The sequence below is a fragment of the Oculina patagonica genome, chromosome 14 (genome assembly GCF_052425735.1).
Source record: "Oculina patagonica isolate OP01 chromosome 14, crgOcupat, whole genome shotgun sequence".
Classification (NCBI taxonomy): domain Eukaryota; kingdom Metazoa; phylum Cnidaria; class Anthozoa; order Scleractinia; family Oculinidae; genus Oculina; species Oculina patagonica.
Genome location: NC_135771.1, coordinates 12,487,775 through 12,508,991, shown reverse-complemented (window position 1 = coordinate 12,508,991; position 21,217 = coordinate 12,487,775). Strand labels below are relative to the sequence as shown.

At 36.8% G+C, this 21,217-nt stretch overlaps 1 protein-coding gene across 4 annotated transcripts in view; it reads right to left on the bottom strand.

Annotated features, from left to right (window-relative positions):
- Nucleotides 1-3,383: 3,383 nt before the first annotated feature.
- Nucleotides 3,384-21,217, bottom strand: part of LOC144637456 (hemicentin-1-like) — a 211,294-nt gene continuing 193,460 nt past the window's right edge. For all 4 annotated transcript variants that reach the window (XM_078496515.1, XM_078496512.1, XM_078496514.1 and 1 more), the window contains 6 exons: nucleotides 18,471-18,767; nucleotides 16,207-16,497; nucleotides 14,850-14,952; nucleotides 11,452-11,681; nucleotides 7,843-8,085; nucleotides 3,384-5,891 (listed from right to left, as the gene is read on the bottom strand). In XM_078496515.1, the coding sequence (XP_078352641.1) occupies nucleotides 5,566-5,891; nucleotides 7,843-8,085; nucleotides 11,452-11,681; nucleotides 14,850-14,952; nucleotides 16,207-16,497; nucleotides 18,471-18,767 (1,490 nt within the window). In that variant the 3' untranslated portion in view covers nucleotides 3,384-5,565. The remainder of the gene's footprint in view (nucleotides 5,892-7,842; nucleotides 8,086-11,451; nucleotides 11,682-14,849; nucleotides 14,953-16,206; nucleotides 16,498-18,470; nucleotides 18,768-21,217) is intronic.

Genomic DNA, 21,217 nt, shown 5'->3' with positions numbered 1-21,217 from the left:
AAATGAAGATAATGAATGCTTTCGGTGGTGTCATATCAGATACATAAATCCTCAAGATAAATATCCTCAACGAATTAAAAAATCTGATAAGGCATACATCGAGAGATTAGATTACTCTAAAATTGAATTTCCAGTAAAAATAAAACAGTACAATAAAATTGAGAAGCAAAATGAGATTAATATTAATGTTTTCGGTTATGAAAACAAACAACCATATCCCATCTATATATCAAAAGAAAAGTATGACAATCAGATGAATTTATTATTGATAACTGAAAATGAAAACAAGCATTATGTTCTAATAAAAGATTTTAATAAATTCATGTATAACCAAACTAAACACAAAGAGAGGAAGCACTTCTGTATGCACTGTTTACAATGCTTCAGTTCTGAAAAAGTATTAAATAATCACAAAGATAATTGTATTCAAATAAATGGAGTACAAGCAGTAAAAATGCCTGATAAGGATAGCAACATACTAAAATTCAACAACTTCCATAAACAGCAACAAGTGCCATTTGTCATTTATGCCGATTTTGAAGCTATAACAGAAAAGATATCCGGCTGTAAGCAAAACAATGATAAATCATATACTGAAGCCTATCAAAAGCATACTGACTGTGGATATGGTTATAAGGTTGTTTGTTGCTATAATGATAAATATTCCAAACCGATACAAATATATAGAGGAGAAAAAGCTGTTTACAAATTCATGGAAAAGATGCTAGAAGAAGTTAAATATTGTAAAAATACAATGAAAAAATACTTCAAGAAACCATTAAAGATGACTAAAGATGATGAAAATGAATTTCAAAAAGCAGAAGCATGTCATATCTGTGATATAAAATACATAGATGAAGATATTCGGGTTAGAGACCATTGTCATATTACTAGCAAATACAGAGGGAGCGCTCATACAGAATGCAATCTGAAATTAAGAATAGAACCCGATAAAATAAAAATTCCAGTAATTTTTTACAACTTAAGAGGTTATGACAGCCATTTCATAATGCAAGAGATAGGAAAAATTGTAAAAAATCATACATACAAAAATAAAAAGGGAGAAATTAAAGAAATGAATATCAATGCTATACCAAATAATATAGAGAAATATATGGCCTTCATGCTCGGTAATCATTTAACCTTTCTAGATAGTTTTCAGTTTATGAGTTCAAGTCTTGAGAAGCTGGTTAGTAATCTACCTAAGGAATCCCTAAAATATACTTCTGAAATATTCGAGAGTAAGCAACTCAATCTGATGTCAAGAAAAGGAATATATCCGTATGACTATATGGATAGCTTTGACAAATTTAATGAAAAACTACCCAAAAAAGAAGACTTTTACAGTATATTAAATGATGAGCATATATCAGATGATGACTATAAGCATGCTAAAAATGTGTGGAAAACGTTTAAGATCAAAAATATGGGTGAATATCACAATTTATATCTTAAAAGCGATGTACTTTTACTTGCTGATGTATTTGAAAGCTTCCGCAAGACCTGTCTTAAGTATTATAAGCTAGATCCATGCCATTATTTTAGCAGTCCCAGCTTGTCTTGGGATTCAATGCTTAAAATGACAGATATCAAACTAGAGCTTATAACAGACATTGATATGTACCAATTCATTGAAAAAGGAATGAGAGGAGGTATTAGTTATATAGCCAATCGATATGGTAAAGCAAACAATAAATATATGAAAGAATATGATGAAAATTCAGCCTCAAAGTATATCATGTATCTTGATGCTAATAATCTCTATGGTTGGGCTATGAGTCAATATTTACCAACAGGTGGATTTAGATGGTTAACACAAAAACAGATAGATGAAACAAACTTAGCTAAGTACAAAGAAGATTCTAATAAGGGTTTAATTTTAGAAGTTGATCTAGAGTATCCTAATGAACTACATAACCTTCATAATTCATACCCACTGGGGCCAGAAAAAGTTAAAGTAACTAATGACATGTTATCAAATTATTGTAAAAACATAGCAACTAAATACAATATATCAACAGGATTAGTTCATAAGTTGATTCCAACTTTAAACAACAGAGAAAAGTATGTACTACATTATAGAAACCTTAGATTGTACTTAAATCTTGGATTAAAGCTAAAAAAAGTGTACAGAGTGCTTGAATTCAATCAATCTCCATGGTTAAAACAATACATCGATTTTAATACCGAAAAACGTAAAAATTCTAAAAACGCTTTTGAAAAAGACTTTTTTAAATTGATGAATAATTCAGTATACGGCAAAACCATGGAGAATTTGAGGAAGCGAGTCGACGTTAGGTTAGTGACTAATAAAAATAAATTATTAAAGTTAGCTTCAAAACCAACATATGTCAGTAGCAAAATATTTAATGAAAACTTAGTAGCTGTCCATAAAATCAAAGAAACATTAACCCTCAATCGACCTTCATATGTAGGAATGGCTATATTAGATTTAAGCAAAACACTAATGTATGATTTCCATTATAACTACATAAAAAAGAAGTATGCAAACAAAGCCAAACTGCTATTCACAGATACAGACAGTTTAACTTATGAAATTCAGGCTGAAGATGTATATAAAGACTTTTTTGATGATAAAGAGAAATTCGATAACAGTGACTACCCTGAAAAATCACCATTCTTTGATAAAACAAACAAGAAAGTCATTGGTAAATTCAAAGATGAAGCTTCTTTTATTCCTATTTTAGAATTCATCGGTCTGCGATCAAAAATGTATTCTTATATTAAAGACAATCTACAAGTAGGAAAGACAGCCAAAGGAATCAAGAAATCCGTTATCAAAAAAGATATCACACATGAAAACTACAAAGAGACCTTATTCAATAAAACACAGATGCATCATACTATGAAAACCATCAGAAGTCAAGGCCATCAACTTGGAAGCTATGAGATTAATAAAATATCACTGAGCTGTTTTGATGATAAACGGTATATACTTGATGATGGCTTAACAAGTTATGCTTACGGGCATTATAATATAAAGCAATAATTTTCATTATGATTTCTAGTGTAAGAGATTTTTAAACGCACCTTGATTTCAAAATTTTAAAAAGAGTATAAGAGATTTTTTTATTTTGATTAAAGGGTTTAGCAAGGGTTGGTTTTTAAGGCTTGGTTTTTTCATTTTGGTTTTCAAACTTGATTCCATTTTGGTTTTCAGTTTGGCTTCGAGGTTTGGTTTCATTTTTTATTCTATTTTTGATTTCATTTTTGATTTCATTTTTGATTCCATGTTTGATTCTATTTTTTGATTCTATTTTTGATTCTATTTTTGAATCCAGTGCTGTGAGTAGTATAGGAGTTGGGGATGTAAGAGATAATAAAAATTTTTATGATCTCGTACCCCCAACTCCTATACTACTACCATTACGCACAAACTGGTAGATTATGTTTCACGCGTTAAATGAAATCTCTCTTAAGTGTAAGATTTATGCAAATACCGTAAAATTGCACACCAGGCATAAAACGTGTTTGAAACTGACAGCTAATGTGAACAAACTTGTAATAACAAGCATGTTTAGGAGAAATTTTTTTTAAAATTAGATTTATTGTGAACACAGCTTTAGTTTAAAATGTTTACATAGAAAATACTATTTACAGGTTGTTATCCCTGAATGTTACAATATTACAACGAAATGCATCCTCCTTACGATCTCTGGAAACTTTAGGGAGACTGAAATCTAGCAATTTACCCTCGGATTTCTGGGGTGTCTAGCAGGAGTGATAATTGCTCAAGAGAACAAACCATTAACCAATCGTGCGGAACAAAGAAAATGGGCTCAGTCTCCCGAATCTTTTGACAAGTGCCTTTTGATTCTTATTTAATACGATTTCTTAAACAGCGACTAGTGGACTATTTGTTTTAATAGTTGCAATTTTCGTCGAGTTAATTATAAGACTACCTTCGGCTATCAACGTCCCCAGAACCGTATACATTGTACCGAGAGTGACAGATCTAGGGCAGTGGCCCCGCCCTTGTTTTTTTTTTAACAGATTTTTTTAAACCCCACCAAACTACCTCCTCCCCCATCCGCTAATTTTTTAAGGGGAAGTACACACACAAAAGGAGCGTCCCCGTTTAGTTCAAGGTCTGCATTCGCCACTGATAAGTTGAATGTGCCATTATTAAATTTGGTGAATACACAAGACTTAAAATTATAAATCAATACAGCTGCACGTTTTTACCATGGGCATCTTTTTTCGGGTATACAACACAAATGTGAGCGCATTATTTTTTATGCTATTGTTTGTAAAATTAATTGTGTCTTGGTCCAGTAATTGTTTTTATCTTCATTTCCGTTTTTGTGCATGGCCCAGCGTGCAAAGAAGGAGTGATCCATATATCTTCCTATCCATTTTATAAACTTTGTCATACAATTGTTGATTATACCGTATTTACTCGAATAAGCGCCGCCCCCGAATAAGCGCCGCCCTCGAATAAGCACCGCATTTGGGACAAAAAAGTTAATAAGCGCCGCAGTACCGATGCGGCGCTCGTTCGAGGAATTCCGTTTAACTTAAAGCAGCACTACAAAACAACTCTAAAACAACAAAAGCGATGTTTTGCAGTTCTAAGTGATTGTTTTACTGCTTGCCCATTGGTTTTCTATCCAACATTCTTACAACACGTAGTTCTCTAAATGTTGTGAATTCCTCTAACTTTGCCAGGATAGCTAGCTCCACTTCTTTCTTTAGCAAGAGACGAATACTGACAATCAAAAGACGCTTTTTTCAATTACTGTAAAAGATAAGATTCTTGGTTGCGTCCACATTCTAAATAAGCGCCGCCCTCAAATAAGCGCCGCCCTCGAATAAGCGCCGCACTTGAGGCGCAAAAAATTTAATAAGCGCCGCGGCGCTTATTCGTGTAAATACGGTAGTTTCTCAAACTCATTAATAATTCATCAGGTTAAAACAAAGAAAATCATAACCGATCTTAAGGCCGATTTACTCGGTACGATTTTGCTGCATGCGACATGCTTGCGATATGCTTACGACAAGCTTACGACACGAATTGTGTCGTGTAAATCAAACCTACAACTCCTAAGTCATATTGTAGGCCTGTCGTAAGGATGTTGCATGTACCGTGTAAATCGGCCTTTAAAGGGACATGGTCAGCGTTCTTACCGCGCTGACCTGGACACTAGTTTTCACGTTTTGAAAACAGTCCATGGCAGACGTTTTTTTAAAACGAACCTTCAGAAATCTGCTGCAATCTTCTCAGTATTTCACTAAATAAGAAAATTTAGAAAAAAAAAATACACCGCGAAGGTTGAAGCAGATTTCTGAAGGTTCTCTATGCGTATTTTTGATTTCGGGTTGAGGTGGACTTTTTTCAAAACATGAACGCTGACCACGTCCCTTTAATAAGCGTAGTTTTTGTTTCGATTAAGAAGATATATCAAACACTCGAGACAGTGCTTCATCGGAAATCAGAACACCCCAAATGTTCTAAAAATACTCCGCTGAGTATCTTATTTTCAACTCCCTTCTCGGTGTTTGAATATTTCGATGAATTACTGCCTCTCGTGTATGATATATTACTTAAGGGTTTGACAAAGGAGCTTGGCGCGAGACTGGTTTAACATATCCTTCGTAAGTAACCTGACAATCTATATTTAATGGCTGATAATGAGTTCCTTCACCGATCTCTTGATAAATGTCCTCAGTCGTTGGACGAACATCATCATAGTTAGTAACTTGGTTGGACCGTACTTTAACAATCTCCTCATATGTAAACTGTCCTTCAGTTGCTGGCTTGTTGTGAATAAGGTCGGTGTTGTAGGAGCTTGGTTCCGTTGGGTTGCTATACTCTAGCTCACTTGTTGACAGATTCACGGAAGGAGACATCTCTAAGATTTCGCGCGTCTCTGTTGAAATATAAAAGAAAAACCAAGAAAGGAAGAAACTGACATCATTTGTATTTGTTTTACAGCAAGGCGCCCGAAAGGGTGACCACTTTTAATTTTTTCACATTCTTTCATGCAGATTTAATCCAATCAGAAGTCAACTGCAAGCTATCCACGGCTTTTGCTTGGATTAAATCTGCACGAAAGAATATGAATAAATTAAAAGTGGTCACACTTTTGGGCGCCTTGCTGTAAATACTGTATTGTTATGTTTTTATAGCAGGAGGGCATTTTGCGTGCGCATGCGTCAATATGGGCTAGTGCGCACGACAGAGAAGTTCTGCTATCGATTGTTTACATATTTTTCACAATTTATGGCCTAATTTTCAGCTCAATATGAAAGGTGTTTTAAGTTTTATTTGCTGTATACGATACTAAGAGTCCTTGCTTTATCTTCTGACAACAACAAGCATACTTTGGTGTCGGCGTGCCGTTTATCTGATCGACTTTGGCTATGTGTATTAAACCTTGCGCGTGGACAAAATGGCGACCGAATGTCGAGAACCTAAATACCTTGCCCATGTTTTTAATAGCTGGGAGATCTAAACGGACAAAGCGCTACGGCTACTTAGTACTAAAATATAAAACAGCAGTTTTAACTATACTATGTTATAATCAAGTATCCCGGGTTTGAGCGAGTGGTCATGATTTTGTTCAGATTTTTCATAAAACTGCAATTTCATCGTTCTCACGATGCAAAAATCTCAAAATCTAACCTTGATCTCCAGCGTCTACCGATGATATATGGAGCCTGAAATACTTGAACTATCGTCTAATGCTGCGAAGGTAGCGTTAAAAAATAGTCTATTGTGGTAATTTTTAGCTTTCTTTAACGTACGTTCTCGCTGGTTTATTCTAACAGAGAAACTATCGTTTGTGATTATTTCCTTAAACTTAAGCATTGGTCAAAATAACTTCACATTTCGATGTACCACAATTATTCCGTCGAACAAGAAAAGAATTACTGAGATCGGTCTTAATTTTAAAGTGTTATGGTAATTCTTTGCTGGTAGACTATTTGTTTACATTTTACTATGTTAATTAGTACATTTTTGGCTCCTTTATCAAAATCTAGCCTTGGTCACCAGTCAAAAAATAGCACGAAACGAACAAGCGATATATATATTTTTCAGAAACGTTCTAATAACTGCTGCATAAAATGTCTTAAGAAATAATTTTTAACTATAAACAATGTTATTTTCAAATTTTCATTCAACGTTTGTTTCTTTAAGATTGATGTTCGTTCTGTTATAACGACTGTTTTACTTCTGTGTCGCCTTAATGTGATTTAAAGAACTGCAGTTCTTGTTCCAGGAAACCCTGTTTGCCAGTCGAGGGCAAGTTGGCTTTGCTTTGGAGTCATCAGTGAGCTGCATTATCATGTGCAGAACACCCAAACATGTCTTTCCCCTCAGGGAAAACCCTTTTCTTTGGTGGCCGTCCCTTTAGGGAAAAATCTCCCGACAAGCTATAATATTGCTCGCACTCTGCCTGTATTACAGCAATTGATTTGATGTGAAGTTTTGATCCTAATATATCACACTCCAGCACACGAATAAATGTTTTCCTCTTTTTACGGCCTGTTTGATTTTTGTCGGTGAAGGCTTTCCTACCTGTCCCACATATTTCCCCATTATTTGCAACAACGATCCCGAAGCAGGCCAGAAAATCTGCTTTATAAGAGCCTTGCCACACACAAAACACTTTTTCTCAGCGAAATTTACGTCTATATTAAAATATGTGACGATAAACAGTACAAAAAACAAAGTTTGAATCTTCCGCGCCTTTTTTATTCCCAAGATCACGCGGTCTTTGTACAGCGGTTGCACGCATGCGCCCGCAAAATGCCCTCCTGCTTGTTTTTATTAAATATTATATCAAAACTGGCACAGATAGCAAAGAAGAAACGCACCATTACGTTGAAAGCGACGCCACATTACAGTTCCACCAACAACGATCAGCAGAACAAGCAGCCCAACTACCACTGACAATACCACGATTGTTATCGATATTCCACCATCTTCGGTTTTCTTGGTCTCCTTGGTGGTAAATTTAACAAATCCCTCACTTTCATAATCACCGTCTTCAGCAAAAGACCGCTGAAAAACAGCGTATTTTGTGCCTTGGTCAAGGTTTCCATTCAGATACTTGGTGCCTATTAAAAGAAAACAAATAAAAATGCGTCGTTTAAATGATTTTTCGCTGCGTGATCGTACTGGCGTATTAGAACAGATAATACGAAATACAAGGACTGAGTGGAAATTTATTAAGCCCTGCCAAGTTTTGTTAAGTATATTGTAATTTTTATTGTTGTCACAACAAAAATAATACAAAATTGACCATGTCGCACGTTTTATTTAATAACTCCAAAAGTATTTACAGCTATAAAATCTCCAATATCTCATTTGAAAGGGCACAAAATATGCTTTCTAGGAAAAATATAAACTCCTTCATGCATACTTAAAACGTTTCAAAAAAAATTTTGAATCACAAAAAATCAGTAAAAATAAGTCACAAAATTTAGGCAAAACTGAAATAGTGCAAAAACGCTCCACTGGGTAAATTTTAAGGTCCAAGTAGTTCTAAGACAAAATTGCTCCCGAAAACCGGATGAAAAAATTCCAAACAGGGAATTAATTATTATTTTTTTTTCATTACGTAAACAGAAGGATCGCATTTCAGTTTCCATGGCAATGACTTATCAGAGCTCAAGTTACGTGCGGCTATTCACGACTGCATAATCCCTTCAAAACGAATGATTATCAAAGAAATTGAGCTTTACATTCCCAAATTCGACAAAGGACAAGTTGTTTATGATAAAGGAGAGTTTCTAAACATAAAAAAACGGCGATCCGAACGGCTTTTTGTCGCATTTTGCAGAACATGTGCTTAAATCGCGAACAGACACAAACATGTGCGAAGCAAAATAAAAGATCATTTACCTCAATGTTTCGCTTTGAATTTCAAGCTAACTGTCCAAATAACTTTGTTTGAGACTTGAAAAACCTTCTGGATCAACTTCCTCCTCAAAAAACATCTTCACTGCCTTTTAAAAGCTGCTTTAACTTCATTCCACTTCGGCCGCCATGATGGAATTTTTAAACAAACACGTGTCACGCTTGGAAAAATTGGTCATGTAAGGCACATTCAAGTGTCTTGGCTCAAAATCGCTCTGTAATTGGCTAATTATATCAGCTTCCTGTTCTCCAAATTTGGAGGAAAACGGAAGTAAGGCAAATTTTCTAGGAATTTTCGCGCTACCGGTCCAAAAGGACCGGTAAATGGCCGTGCGTGACAAGAAGGCATAACCTGTATACATATTTTGTTATAAATGAATAAATTCAAGCTGTACAAAAATACCAAAGGGGGAAAATCAATTAAAATCCTAAATCGTTCCCGATCATTGTTAGGAAAGGTACCGGTGGTGACGTTTGCTCAATAACCCTCGGACTTACAAGCAAACTCACCACCGTCGTACAAGGTGATGGAGAACCCCTCTCCGGCGCCTTCGTTCTGGAATGTTAAAAGAACCAAATGTGGTGACGTTTGCTCATTAACCCTCGGACGTACAAGCAAACACAAACCCCCACCGTCGTACAAGGGGATGGAGAACCCCTCCCCGGCGCCTTCGTTCTGGAATGTTGAAAGAACCAAGTTGTACAATTCTGTCTCAAAAAACTGGAAAAATAAGGGAAAATGTTAAAAATAACGATTTTTGCAAAGGTAAAAATAATTCCTGGAAGAGGTTTCAAAGCCACGTTAAAGACTCAATAACTGCGGGCCCAAGAGAGGCCCGCAACCCTAATCTTGACAGTGCACGTGACCAGCGGATTGTGTTTTACGCGTGCGCGCCACGTTAATAAAAGGCGAACAGAAAACGGAAGTTGAAAAAAAATTGTTCTTCCACTAAGAGCGATCGGAATGCGAAAAATGTGTCAATCACGACAGTTTGTCGTAACACCGGAAGAGAAAATCTGTTCTCCAAGAACGATTGTTACATAAGACCAGGCTTTTGTCACATGGAAGATTGCAAACATTACAATTTGCAGACTTGTTTTACGGGTGTTGCTGTTGCGTAAATTTGCTCTGATTGTATTACACATAAACCACGGCAAAGCGAATGATTCCAACAACGGTTATTCTCGAGAAATTCGATACAACACTGACAACATAGCGAGTTTATCGATCGAGTATAATCACATCTCAATTCAGACCGCGTGCTCGTCTACACTTCAAAAACAGCTGTCAATCAAAAAACAACTCTGACTGGTTCGCGGCCGGTTCGAGGCAATTAAACGTGATGCGTTACTCGGAATAATTGTCTTTTGTCCATTTTATCATTTATTTATCGACACTGTCATTTAAAAATTACGCACTCTCGTACCAGTACCTTTTCCAAGTGCGTTAATGCCCGCACTTTCTAACCTGTGGTTAACACTAGTTTAACCCTATTCTGACCGGGCTTTTTTGGACCTTCTGGGACCGCTATGTAACTTCCAGAATATTTAACCGATCACAATAAAACTTTTAAGATTTACAGTATGTCCAAACATCTTTCTTTTTGCATACGTCACGTGGGACGATGACGTCACATCACATGGCAATTACATCATGATGTTAAAATAGCTTCCATCTTGAATCCGCAATCTTGGATTTTAAAACTTTTCCAAAACGCCAGAAAACCACACACAATTACAGCAAAGTTCTCCAAATCAATAAAACGTAAAAAGGTAAACATAATTTAAAAAAATAATACGCCTTTTTTTAACTTTCACAAACATGTTTAGACGGTACATCCGTCATCGTCAGTGTGACGGATGTACCGTCGAATCATGTTTGTTAAAATTAAAAAAGTCGTATTATTTTTGAAAATGTCTACATTTTTGCTGCTGTCTCGACCATTTGTAAACATAATTGCATTAAAGTTAATTTCTATTAATAGAAACACGAAAATTACAAAATTGGAAAGCATGCCTGTCAAAATCCCGTTGCCATGGTGATGTGAAGTTCCTGAAACACCAATCTATACTACCAAATTATTCCTTGATAAATTCTAGGTAAACTCGAAAAGTTTGACAGTGTTTAGTTGAATCTTTAAAAAGCTATAAGCGTTCAAAGTGGGCGCGGGTCTCAAAAGGTGCATGGCTCTGTAACCGCTTCCAGGAACGTTTATAAAAATACGTTTTTTTCAATGTAAACGTGCTTGTTGCTGGTCAGAAACGCATATAATATGGTATGGTCCCTTGTTTGTGCGTATAAGGCTCATGGTATGTCAACTGTTTTATTTTAACCCACATCAGATAGTTGATGATAAATTGGTAGTCGCTTTTGTCTGGTTTTTAAGAATTTCAACATTTATTCCCAAATGAGAACCTGTTTTTATACATGATAAAACAATTTTTATCTGGTGAAAAATTAAAAAAGTAACCTAAATTAAAAAAGTAACCTACAGTTTCTGAACTAGGTTCTTATACGTGGGTTTTTTCATTCGTATTTTGTATGCCATTAGAAGCGAACTCACTTGATGTTCTTCGTTTTCTTTCAGCATCCGTTACGCCTTCTCTAGAATAGTACCTCCCATCTCCAACAGGAAACATTGTCCTTGACTTATCGTTGGCAAACTCAGCCGTAATATAAGGTTCTCCTTCCACTTTGTCATCGTAAATTCGTGTGACTTCAATATATTTTTCGTCAGATGATTTGCCGGGATCTTGGCCTTTCTTTAATGACGTGACGATCATGTGATAAAATCTGAAAAAAAGTCCAAAAAACTACTTAACATGTAGCACAACACACAAAAAATGACTATTTTATAATGATTGCGATGGCAAATACTGACGGACAAGAAATCTATTGTGTTACGGGGAAACAGAAGACAAATCAATAATGGAATTATCACGTGTTCTAAATTAATTGGGTGATAGGCCGGAGAGTGTCATTAGATTTAGGAAATGATTTCAAGCGCGTTTTGCCAGTTTTTTTCTTCTTATTTTTTATTTTTTATTTTTTTATTGATCACTTGCAAACACATAAAAGAAACAAAAAACGCATACAGTACAAACACTAAAGCACGTAAAATACAGCAAGAATAAAAAGTAGGCAATCCTAATTACAATGGTTTAAATATATTAGAAAAATTACAATGAGTTATTCAGTCAGGGGGGGGGGAAATAGTTTCTATATATGAATACAAGAGCGTTTAAAGCTTTGCTAAAAAGATAACAGTCCTTTAGTCAGCAGGACAGGAGATAAACTCTTTATAAACATTCTGCAAAAGGAATCCATTTTTTTGTGTCACCCACTTTGGCTCTAATACATATCTTGATTTTACAAGACGTAGAAAAGGTGCGAAATTTGGTGTGGTTTCCTTGAATTTGGCTTTCCATATGTGATACCGCGCTAGCAGCAAAACATAGTTTAATTGAAACGCATATTTTAAATAAGGGGGTGGCCTCAGGCCCAATGCTGTTGTATTCAATAAAGTGAATTCGCCTGTTGTCGAGAGGTCTCCTGAAGCCAGTCAGTCACTCTTTTCCAAAAGAAGGATGTAACGCTACACGACCAAAAAAGGTGGATTAATGATCCTGAGGCACTTTGACAAACAGTGCAATTTTAGTTTTCTGTTCTTCCTATTTCAAATAGGAACTTGTTTGTTGGTATGCGCCTATGCAAAAGTTTAAACTGGAACTCGATCAGTTTGGTGCTTTTGGTATAACTTGGTGCCATGAGGTACGCTTGTTCCCAGCTGAAAGTAGTTTTCTCATCTAAAAGATTGCAGTCATGAAGCCATTTGTTTTGGCTGTTGCTCGGGATTAGACCTTTTGCACTGATAAGCTTTTTTGTAAATTAACGGGACTGGTCTTTGACTTTTTATAATCTTGTCGCAGAGTGTTACAGAGTTGCCTTCTCTATTCTCAGCAGCTCCGGTAACGGTTTTTCGAAGGGATTTTACAGTTGATAATAACCCATAAAAACTGAGATGACGTAATTTTATGTCATACTTTGAAGCAAGATCATTAAGGGACAGAAATGCGTTGTTTTTCGTCCTTTGAAGGTGTATACCTTTTTCAAGCCAATCTTTAAAACAAATTGGCTTGTTATCAACCCTTATTAAATAGTTGAACCATAAACTCTGTTCGCGAAAATTGATTTCAGAAGTTACTTGGCGCTCAAAATTGGTTTCGGCCCAAACTGCTGATATCATTTTCTTTGTGTCATTAACATTAAGGTTACACCCGAAGAGATTTTCACAGCCATAGTTCTTAAGTTCCACATCGGAGAGGAGTTTCCATTTTCCTTTGTTGGTCGTGTCCAAGTACTTTTTTTACCCAAGTTGTTTTGAGAGATTGGTTAAAAGAGCAAAAATAAATCATTTTCAGACCTCCATTTCCAGGATCGTTAATCATAATCTTTCTCTTTATTTTGTCACCTTTACCATTCCATAGGAAATGGTAGAACAAGTCGTTTATTTCTTTTATAGCATGGTGGTTAGAATGCAAACCAACTGTGATGCGGCCAGTGTTTTAATTACGGTGATTTTCCGTAGCAGCGTGAGCCTACGGTATTGCCAGCAGTTTAATAACTTTCTATTTTTTCAGTTTTTTCTTTATAATTTAATATTATATTATATTAAAAACAAATACAACGAGTTCATGCTTGAACTTGAAGCTATTTAGTTTCCACCTTCCTTAGGAAAAATCCTTAAGTCTTCCTCCATGATATACAGTCTTTACCCATAATCTGATACAGAAAAGTCTGGCCTTTACTTAAATTATACTTTAACATAATCCAGACCGGGGGGAGTGCCCACACTGACTTTAAACGCTTATGATGTTTTTAAGATTCAACTTAACTCTGCCAAACTTCGCGAGTTTATCTAAAATTTATCTGGGAATAATTTGGTAGGATAGGTTGTTGTGTCGGGAACTTGACGTTACCATAGTACAGCACACAGGCATGTTTCTAAAAATTTGTAATTGTTGTGTTCCTTTTAATGAAACATTTACCTCAATGCGATTATTGTTTTTTCTTTTAGAGTTTTATTGCACTGTTTAATGGATTTTGAGTAATCTTGGGCGGTTTTCTGGCGTTTCGAAAAATTTTTGAAATCCAAGATAGTGGATCCAAGATGGCGGATCTAAGATGGAGGATCCAAGATTGCGCTTGTTTTGCCATCATGACGTAATTGTCACGCGGTGTGACGTTATCATCCCACGTGACATATATCAAAAGATAGATTTCTGAACATACTATATATCCTCTTAGTAACATTTTGATTGCTTAAATAATCTAGAAGTTACGAAGGGGGGTCTGAAAAATCAACAAAAGCCCGGTCTGATTAAATTAAAGAGAATAATAATCTGACACGTCTGATCTCCACTACCCGTATTCAAAATCGATTGCTTCTCTTTTTTTTCATTAAGTTTATCATATCCTTCAGGAGCAAACTTACAACAAAAACGACAACAAAACTGGAGTCCAACTTATTTGCTGAAGCCAAGGAATCCATAAAACTGTTTTGAGCCTCCTTAAAGGGAACCACTCTTACGACAAGTTGATGCTGAATTGTTTCAAATAATGCATAAATTTGGAATTTAACAGGACAAGAGGAAAAGTAGAAAATATCATTGCTTTTTAATTTCTCGCACTCTGACATTTTGGATTTCATGACGTGTTATGTTTGCCTAATTGTTTCACATAATAGACCCTTTGCTTTCTATTAATAGCTGCAACCATAACACGTCATAAAATCAAAAATAGCGGCGCGCGGGAAATTTTAAAGCATACTCTTTTCCACTTTCTGCTGCTGTTAAATGCTATTTCTCCCTTGTCGTATTAAATTTGGAATTCGGGCATTATTTCAAACAAATCAACGTCAACTTAACGTTACAGTGGAGATTCCCTATAAACAGTACTGACCTGACTGGCTTGCCATTACTTAACTCTAGCTTAGTTTTAAAGGAAACTGACACCTCTGTTGTTCTGATATTATTATCAGAAGGCGTCGGAGGCGTAGGTGGGTCTGAAACAACAAGGTTGAATAATGAGGTGTTAAATAATAAAGATAAGATGTTCTACATGACACGAGCATGGGACAAAGAAAAATTCTGAGTCCCCGACGGGAATCGAACCCATGGCCTCCCAGATACCGGTTGGGCGCTCTAACCAACTGAGCTACGAGAGACTCGTTGTGAGCTGGGCCATTTTACTAGGTTGATATGTGACACGCTTCCTGCATACTGCTACGATCAGCAATGTCGAATTCATCAAGTTTTGTAGTAAATAATAAAGATGGTAAATTTTAAGCTCGGTAATAAATAATAAAGATAAGATGTTCTACATGACACGAGCATGGGACAAAGTAAAATTTTGAGTCCCCGACGGGAATCGAACCCATGGCCTCCCAGATGAATTCGACATTGCTGATCCTAGCAGTATGCAGGACGCGTGTCACATATATCAACCTAGTAAAATGGCCCAGCTCACAACGCGTCTCTCGTAGCCCAGTTAATTAGAGCGCCCAACCGGTATCTGGGAGGCTATGGGTTCGTTTCCCGTCGGGGACTCAGAATTTTTCTTTGTCCCATGCTCGTGTCATGTAGAACATCTTATTTTTATTATTTATTACCGAGCTTAAAATTTACCATCTTTATTATTTACTACAAAACTTGATGAATTCGACATTGCTGATCGTAGCAGTATGCAGGACGCGTGTCACATATCAACCTAGTAAAATGGCCCAGCTCACAACGAGTCTCTCGTAGCTCAGTTGGTTAGAGCGCCCCACCGGTATCTGGGAGGCCATGGGTTCGTTTCCCGTCGGGGACTCAGAATATTTCTTTTTCCCATGCTCGTGTCATGTAGAACATCTTATTTTTATTATTTATTACCGAGCTTAAAATTTACCATCTTTATTATTTACTAATGAGGTGTTATTCGCATTTAAATTGTAAAATAAATAAATGAAATCGGGCGACTTTTTAAAGTCCAAAAAATGATCAGTGACTGGCACATTTAATAACTATGGGAAATATGAAAGAAACATGCTGACTATTTAACAAGAAACTTGCTCTGAAAAATATGTGCAGTTTTATATTAATTTTGAACGAAAAATATACGTGTGATCAAAGAAAAAAGACGCTTTTAATACTAGTGATATCTTCCGATAAACCCCAGTTTCGACTAGAATGTATTACGACACATGGCACATAAGATCAAACGTAAGAGGAAAAACTAGCTGCCTATACTAGATTTAGTTATCAAAAATATATTTTACCTCCTGTTGTTCCATGTTTAGGCTCGCTTGCTGGACCATCACCCTTCGCCGTAGCAGCCAAAACTTGGATTGAATATTTAGTAGACTGTTTGAGCCCGTTAATAACCGCTTTTAGACGAGATGCTGCATAGTCCTTTTTGCCTGTCTTGTTCTCTTTCTCGTCCGTGAAGTGTATGACGTAATTGGTGATGATACCATTTGTAAATTCCTGAGGAATTGGCTCCCATTGTACCTGAATACTAGTGCTGTTTGTTACCTTTATTCGGGTTAGTACAGGAGCCTTGGAAGGTTCTGCAACATTAAGCAATATGAAGTTTTGTTAGGTGATTCCTCGGAAATAGAAGATGTCGAACGATTTTTTCGAAACTTTTTCTGAATGTTCCCTATCTAGCACTGTTTCGAAAAAAATAAAATAAAAAAAAGATAGGTCACCATGCTCGCAAAGGAGATACGATGAGCCAATCTCCCCCCATTTATGGATGTTTTAGTACTTACGATGGGCGTTATTCCATCTTTCCACAATACATCTTGCGGTTGTTTAAAGTAATACTTAAATAAAACTTTGATAGGTAGAAGGTCTCTAGCATAAGGAACAGCGTCTAATATATAACTTATGAAAAAAATACAAACATAAAAGCGGCAACAAATCAAAACTTTCCGCGAGTCGTTTATTTCAAGGTAATTATTTGCGTCCTCAAGTAAAGGTTATGGGCATCCATTTAGCTATCTTGAAACCAAAGTGCTAATTAGGAACCAAATAAACATATTCCGAAGTTTCAAAGTCTTTGCACTTTGTACCGCAAATGTATTTCCAGCGCGCGGTCATATACTATATGATTTATTGAAGGCTGTATGCCGTATTCTTTTTAAGTGGCTTTAGCTCAAGTTTACGTGTGGTAGAATTAACCTGTTTCTTCGCCACTGCACCCTCATTTAGCTCGTTGTAAGTTACAGTGTAATGAAGGATATAGCCGTGTTGTTGATCTTTTGGCACTTTATCCCACGAGATTAAGATACTGGTTGAGCTTGTGCTATGTCCTTTTATAGTTTGTGCATCATTGGGTACTTAACAAAGAACAAGAAGAAGGGGACCAGATGAAGTCACTAATGAAATAAGGTTGCACGAACAATAAAACAAAGGATTGCTGAGATTTATAAATGACGTTCATAATCAAATGAGACTCTACTCTCTACGACTAGGAAAAAAGGACTACTTGGTGCATGAAATTGAAGACAACCACCGTTATAGTTATTATGGTACCATAATATTCAAGTTATTCAGTCGCAAACGTAACTACGAGTTGTCAGAAAGAATTGGTATAAAGCCACATATATAAAAGGTGATTTAGAAATCTTCGAATAGTACTTCGTTTGCTCTAAAATCCGTGGAAACCAACACAAAAAAGAGGCCTGTATACAACATAAATTTAGTGGAAAGCGGCTGACCCTCTTCTTCTGAACTTTCTCACACAGACACTCTTCAATGCTTCAGTACTTTACTTCACCCAGGGGTAAAAATAGGTACCAGTAAACTAGATGCAGGGGGTGCAGGGTGGTGGGCGAAGGTGTTTGCGGTAATCCGCGATGGACAACCATCTATTTCAGAGGTTTAGGAATTATACTAGCTGTTCATGCTACTTAACACTGAGGTGGGTTATTAGACTTGCACGCAGGCATACGAGGTACTAAAATTATATCTTTATACAACTTTTCAGCTCAATAGCGTCCTGCGATTGGAAACCATTACCTTTTGAATTTCAAAGTCATGGCAGTGCGTGACACAAAGTTAAGATCATTGTTGTCAAAAAAATATATATTTTAGCAACAGGGAAAGTGTTCATGTAAATGTTTGTTTGTCAAGTACAGATAATCAGTGGCCTATTTGACCAAAGTAGGCTTCAGATGTTTAAGCAATTTTCCGGCCGCCATATTGGTGTACCACGGAGGTGCACCAACATGGCGGCTCCATGTTGGGTTCTTTAAATTTGTGTAAAACGTTTCGGCGAATATCTGAAGTTTGGGACAATGAACAGACCTTAAACTGAAATAAATGTTTTATTTATTTATTTCCTGTGATATCCAATTTACTGACGTCATTCATCAATAGTTTTTCAATTTATATTTGTATTGCGTGACAGTGAAAACGATCTATTGAAACCCACACCAATCTCTTCAAATCTGCGTCTTGTGATAACTACAGGGTTGCTATACAATATGCTTTTTTTGAACTACCTCACAATTATAATGCATTTTTACTAACTTACTGTCTTGATCTGTCCTGACAGTAATAGGAACACTGCGTGGTCCATCACCTTTCGCAGTAGTAGCTAACACCTGGATGCTGTATTCTGTATACTTTTTAAGTTGCGTTAGCTCGGTTTTACGTGTGGTAGAATTAACCTGTTTCTTCACCGCTGTCACATCCTTGAGCTCCCTGTAAACGACTGTGTAATGTAAGATATTACCGTGCTGTTTATCAGTTGGCACTTCATCCCACGCGACTAAAATACTAGTTGAGCTTGTGTTATGTCCTCTTATATTTTCAGGAGCAACACTGGGTACTAAAAAAAACAAGAAGAGAAGAAGATAAGATCCAATATGAAATCGCATGAACAGTAACACAAATAATTGTTGAGATTTATTGATAGTTCGGGCTTGGGAAGTAAAAATGAACTTGGCTGGGGGTGTCTTAACTACAGATGTACAGCATTTGATAAGGAATTGTAATTGCGAAAGATGGATTTTGGTTACAAGCCATTTAAGAACGTTTGGTAATGCTTGACGGTGGTGTGGTGAACACCTGCCTAGAAAAAAAAATATTTTGCGCACGTGTAACTGGCGTTAGTTCAAAACACCGTATTAGATTTTAAAATTCTTTAACTTGGAGGGAAAAAAGTATAGTTCCATTTTTTCTAAGAATTAGAGATAACGTGCCCTCCTTTTATAAACCTTCGTATGAAATTGGCGTTTACATGTAAGAATGGAACGCTAGTGAATAAATTCTGAGAATACGGGTGTTTATAACGTCATAACTTTAATAATAATGATGATGATGACAATGATGATGACTAGCAGCAGTCTCAAACCCCGTATTAGAATTTATATTACCTTGAAAGAACCTAAAGCGTAAGTAGTCGCTACCCAAGACCAGGCAATGAGACCTAACTACATCAAAGCAAAAACGGATAAGACATAAGACAATCCCAAGTGTAGGGTGTGTAACCAGATGTATGAAACAGTATCTCACATCGTCAGTGTGCGCCCAAAAAATAGCACAAAAAGAGTACCAAAAAAGGATAATGATGCCAAAGTGGTCCATTGGGACTTAGCAGTTAAGTGTAAGTTCCAGCGAGCAGATGAATGGTACAAGCATGTGCCTGACAGAGAGACTTTGAAAATGAAAATTACAAGCTTTTTTGCGATTTCAACATACAAACGGATCATGTCATTGAAACAAGACGTCCAGAACTAGCTGTTGTGAACAAACGTGTTGTAATTCCACAGGATGCAAGGGTTAACGATAATGAAATGAGAAGATAAAATAAAATATAAAGACCTAGCGCACTAGAGAAAGAAACAAAATGTGGAATGTACGCTCACAAATGGCCTTTTTGATGACGGGGGTGCATTTGACTCGAAAAGTTTACTCGATTCAGACTACGAGCTCAACTACAACAAGAAGATCTGATCAAAGCAAGCAGGAAGACACAGCGTTGTGATGTGTACGACATTGAAATTCAACTAGACTGCATCGAGAAGTCGGGAGGTCTCACGTGCACCGACGTGGAAATGAAACCTGTTTCTAGTCTTGATTCGCCGACCATCAAACCTGGACCATCAAACTTCTAGTCCAGTCTCTGAACTCTCTCTTCCGCGCGCCCTTTATGAACCCAGGCGCGCAAATTAAAGAGAAAGTCCAGGATAACTTGCATGCGCATGCGCCAGTTTTCCCCTCAAAATTGGGGAAAAAAAACATATTTGGCAGCACTTTTGAAAACGCGCACGCACAGATGACGAATCCAACGACCGTGTTCTAAAGCTGGATCACCGGAAAAACTTTAAAAAGCCTAGTTTTCCAGTCAGTGTCTGCTAAAAGCTAACGGCCAAAACAAAAATCGCTATCCGTCAGCTATTCCTTGTTTTCTAGCTGTTTATTTAATTTGTTCTGGATTCAATTGAGCACAGTTTTTTCCTTGCATTTATTTGCGCGCTTGGTCGCGTAGTTGAATTCATCATTTAAGCGAGCATTTTTACCATACGTGCGCGTCCCACGCAAATGATGCCACACTCCTCTGTTCTGATTGTTTTTTTTTTCTTAGCATGCGCATGCAAGTTAGCCTGGACTCTCTCTTTGTGCGCCTGGGTCCAAACCCTATAAAGGGCGCGCGGAAGAGAGAGTTCAGGGACTGGACTAACAAACTTCAGAAGTTACTCAAACTGACAACGACGATAGCTTCATGGAGTCGATGAACATTGAAGCTTTCTGATGAACGAAGGTTCTACAGGCAACTCCAGCTCCTCAAAGCTAAATTCGAATACATTTAAGGCAAGTAACACTTCAAATGCAAATGATGCAATATATTCCACTGAATATGCCCTGGCGCAGTTACCTAAACGAAAAGGGAACTTTGGCAAGTACTCAAAAATGCACATTTGAGGGATGCAATAAATCTTATACTAAAAGCTCGCATCTCAAAGCACATCAACGAACCCACACGGGCGAAAAACCCGGAAAAAAGAGGAAAGGGCAAATTCCCTCTCCTGTAGATTAACCCTTTTTGCTATGTGACAAATGGACTAGGAACAGTTTCATAAGACTTCCTGAACATCTGAGAATGATTGGGATCGGTACGCCAGTGGAGATGATCTAGAAGACTGCTCTTTTGGGATCAGCAAGGTCATGGAACTGTAAAATGAAACACTGGGCCACTTGTTGCTGTTCGGGACTCGGTCCAATCTAACGGCCATGACATCTCAACAACTTGCAAAGTTAATAATAATAATAATAATA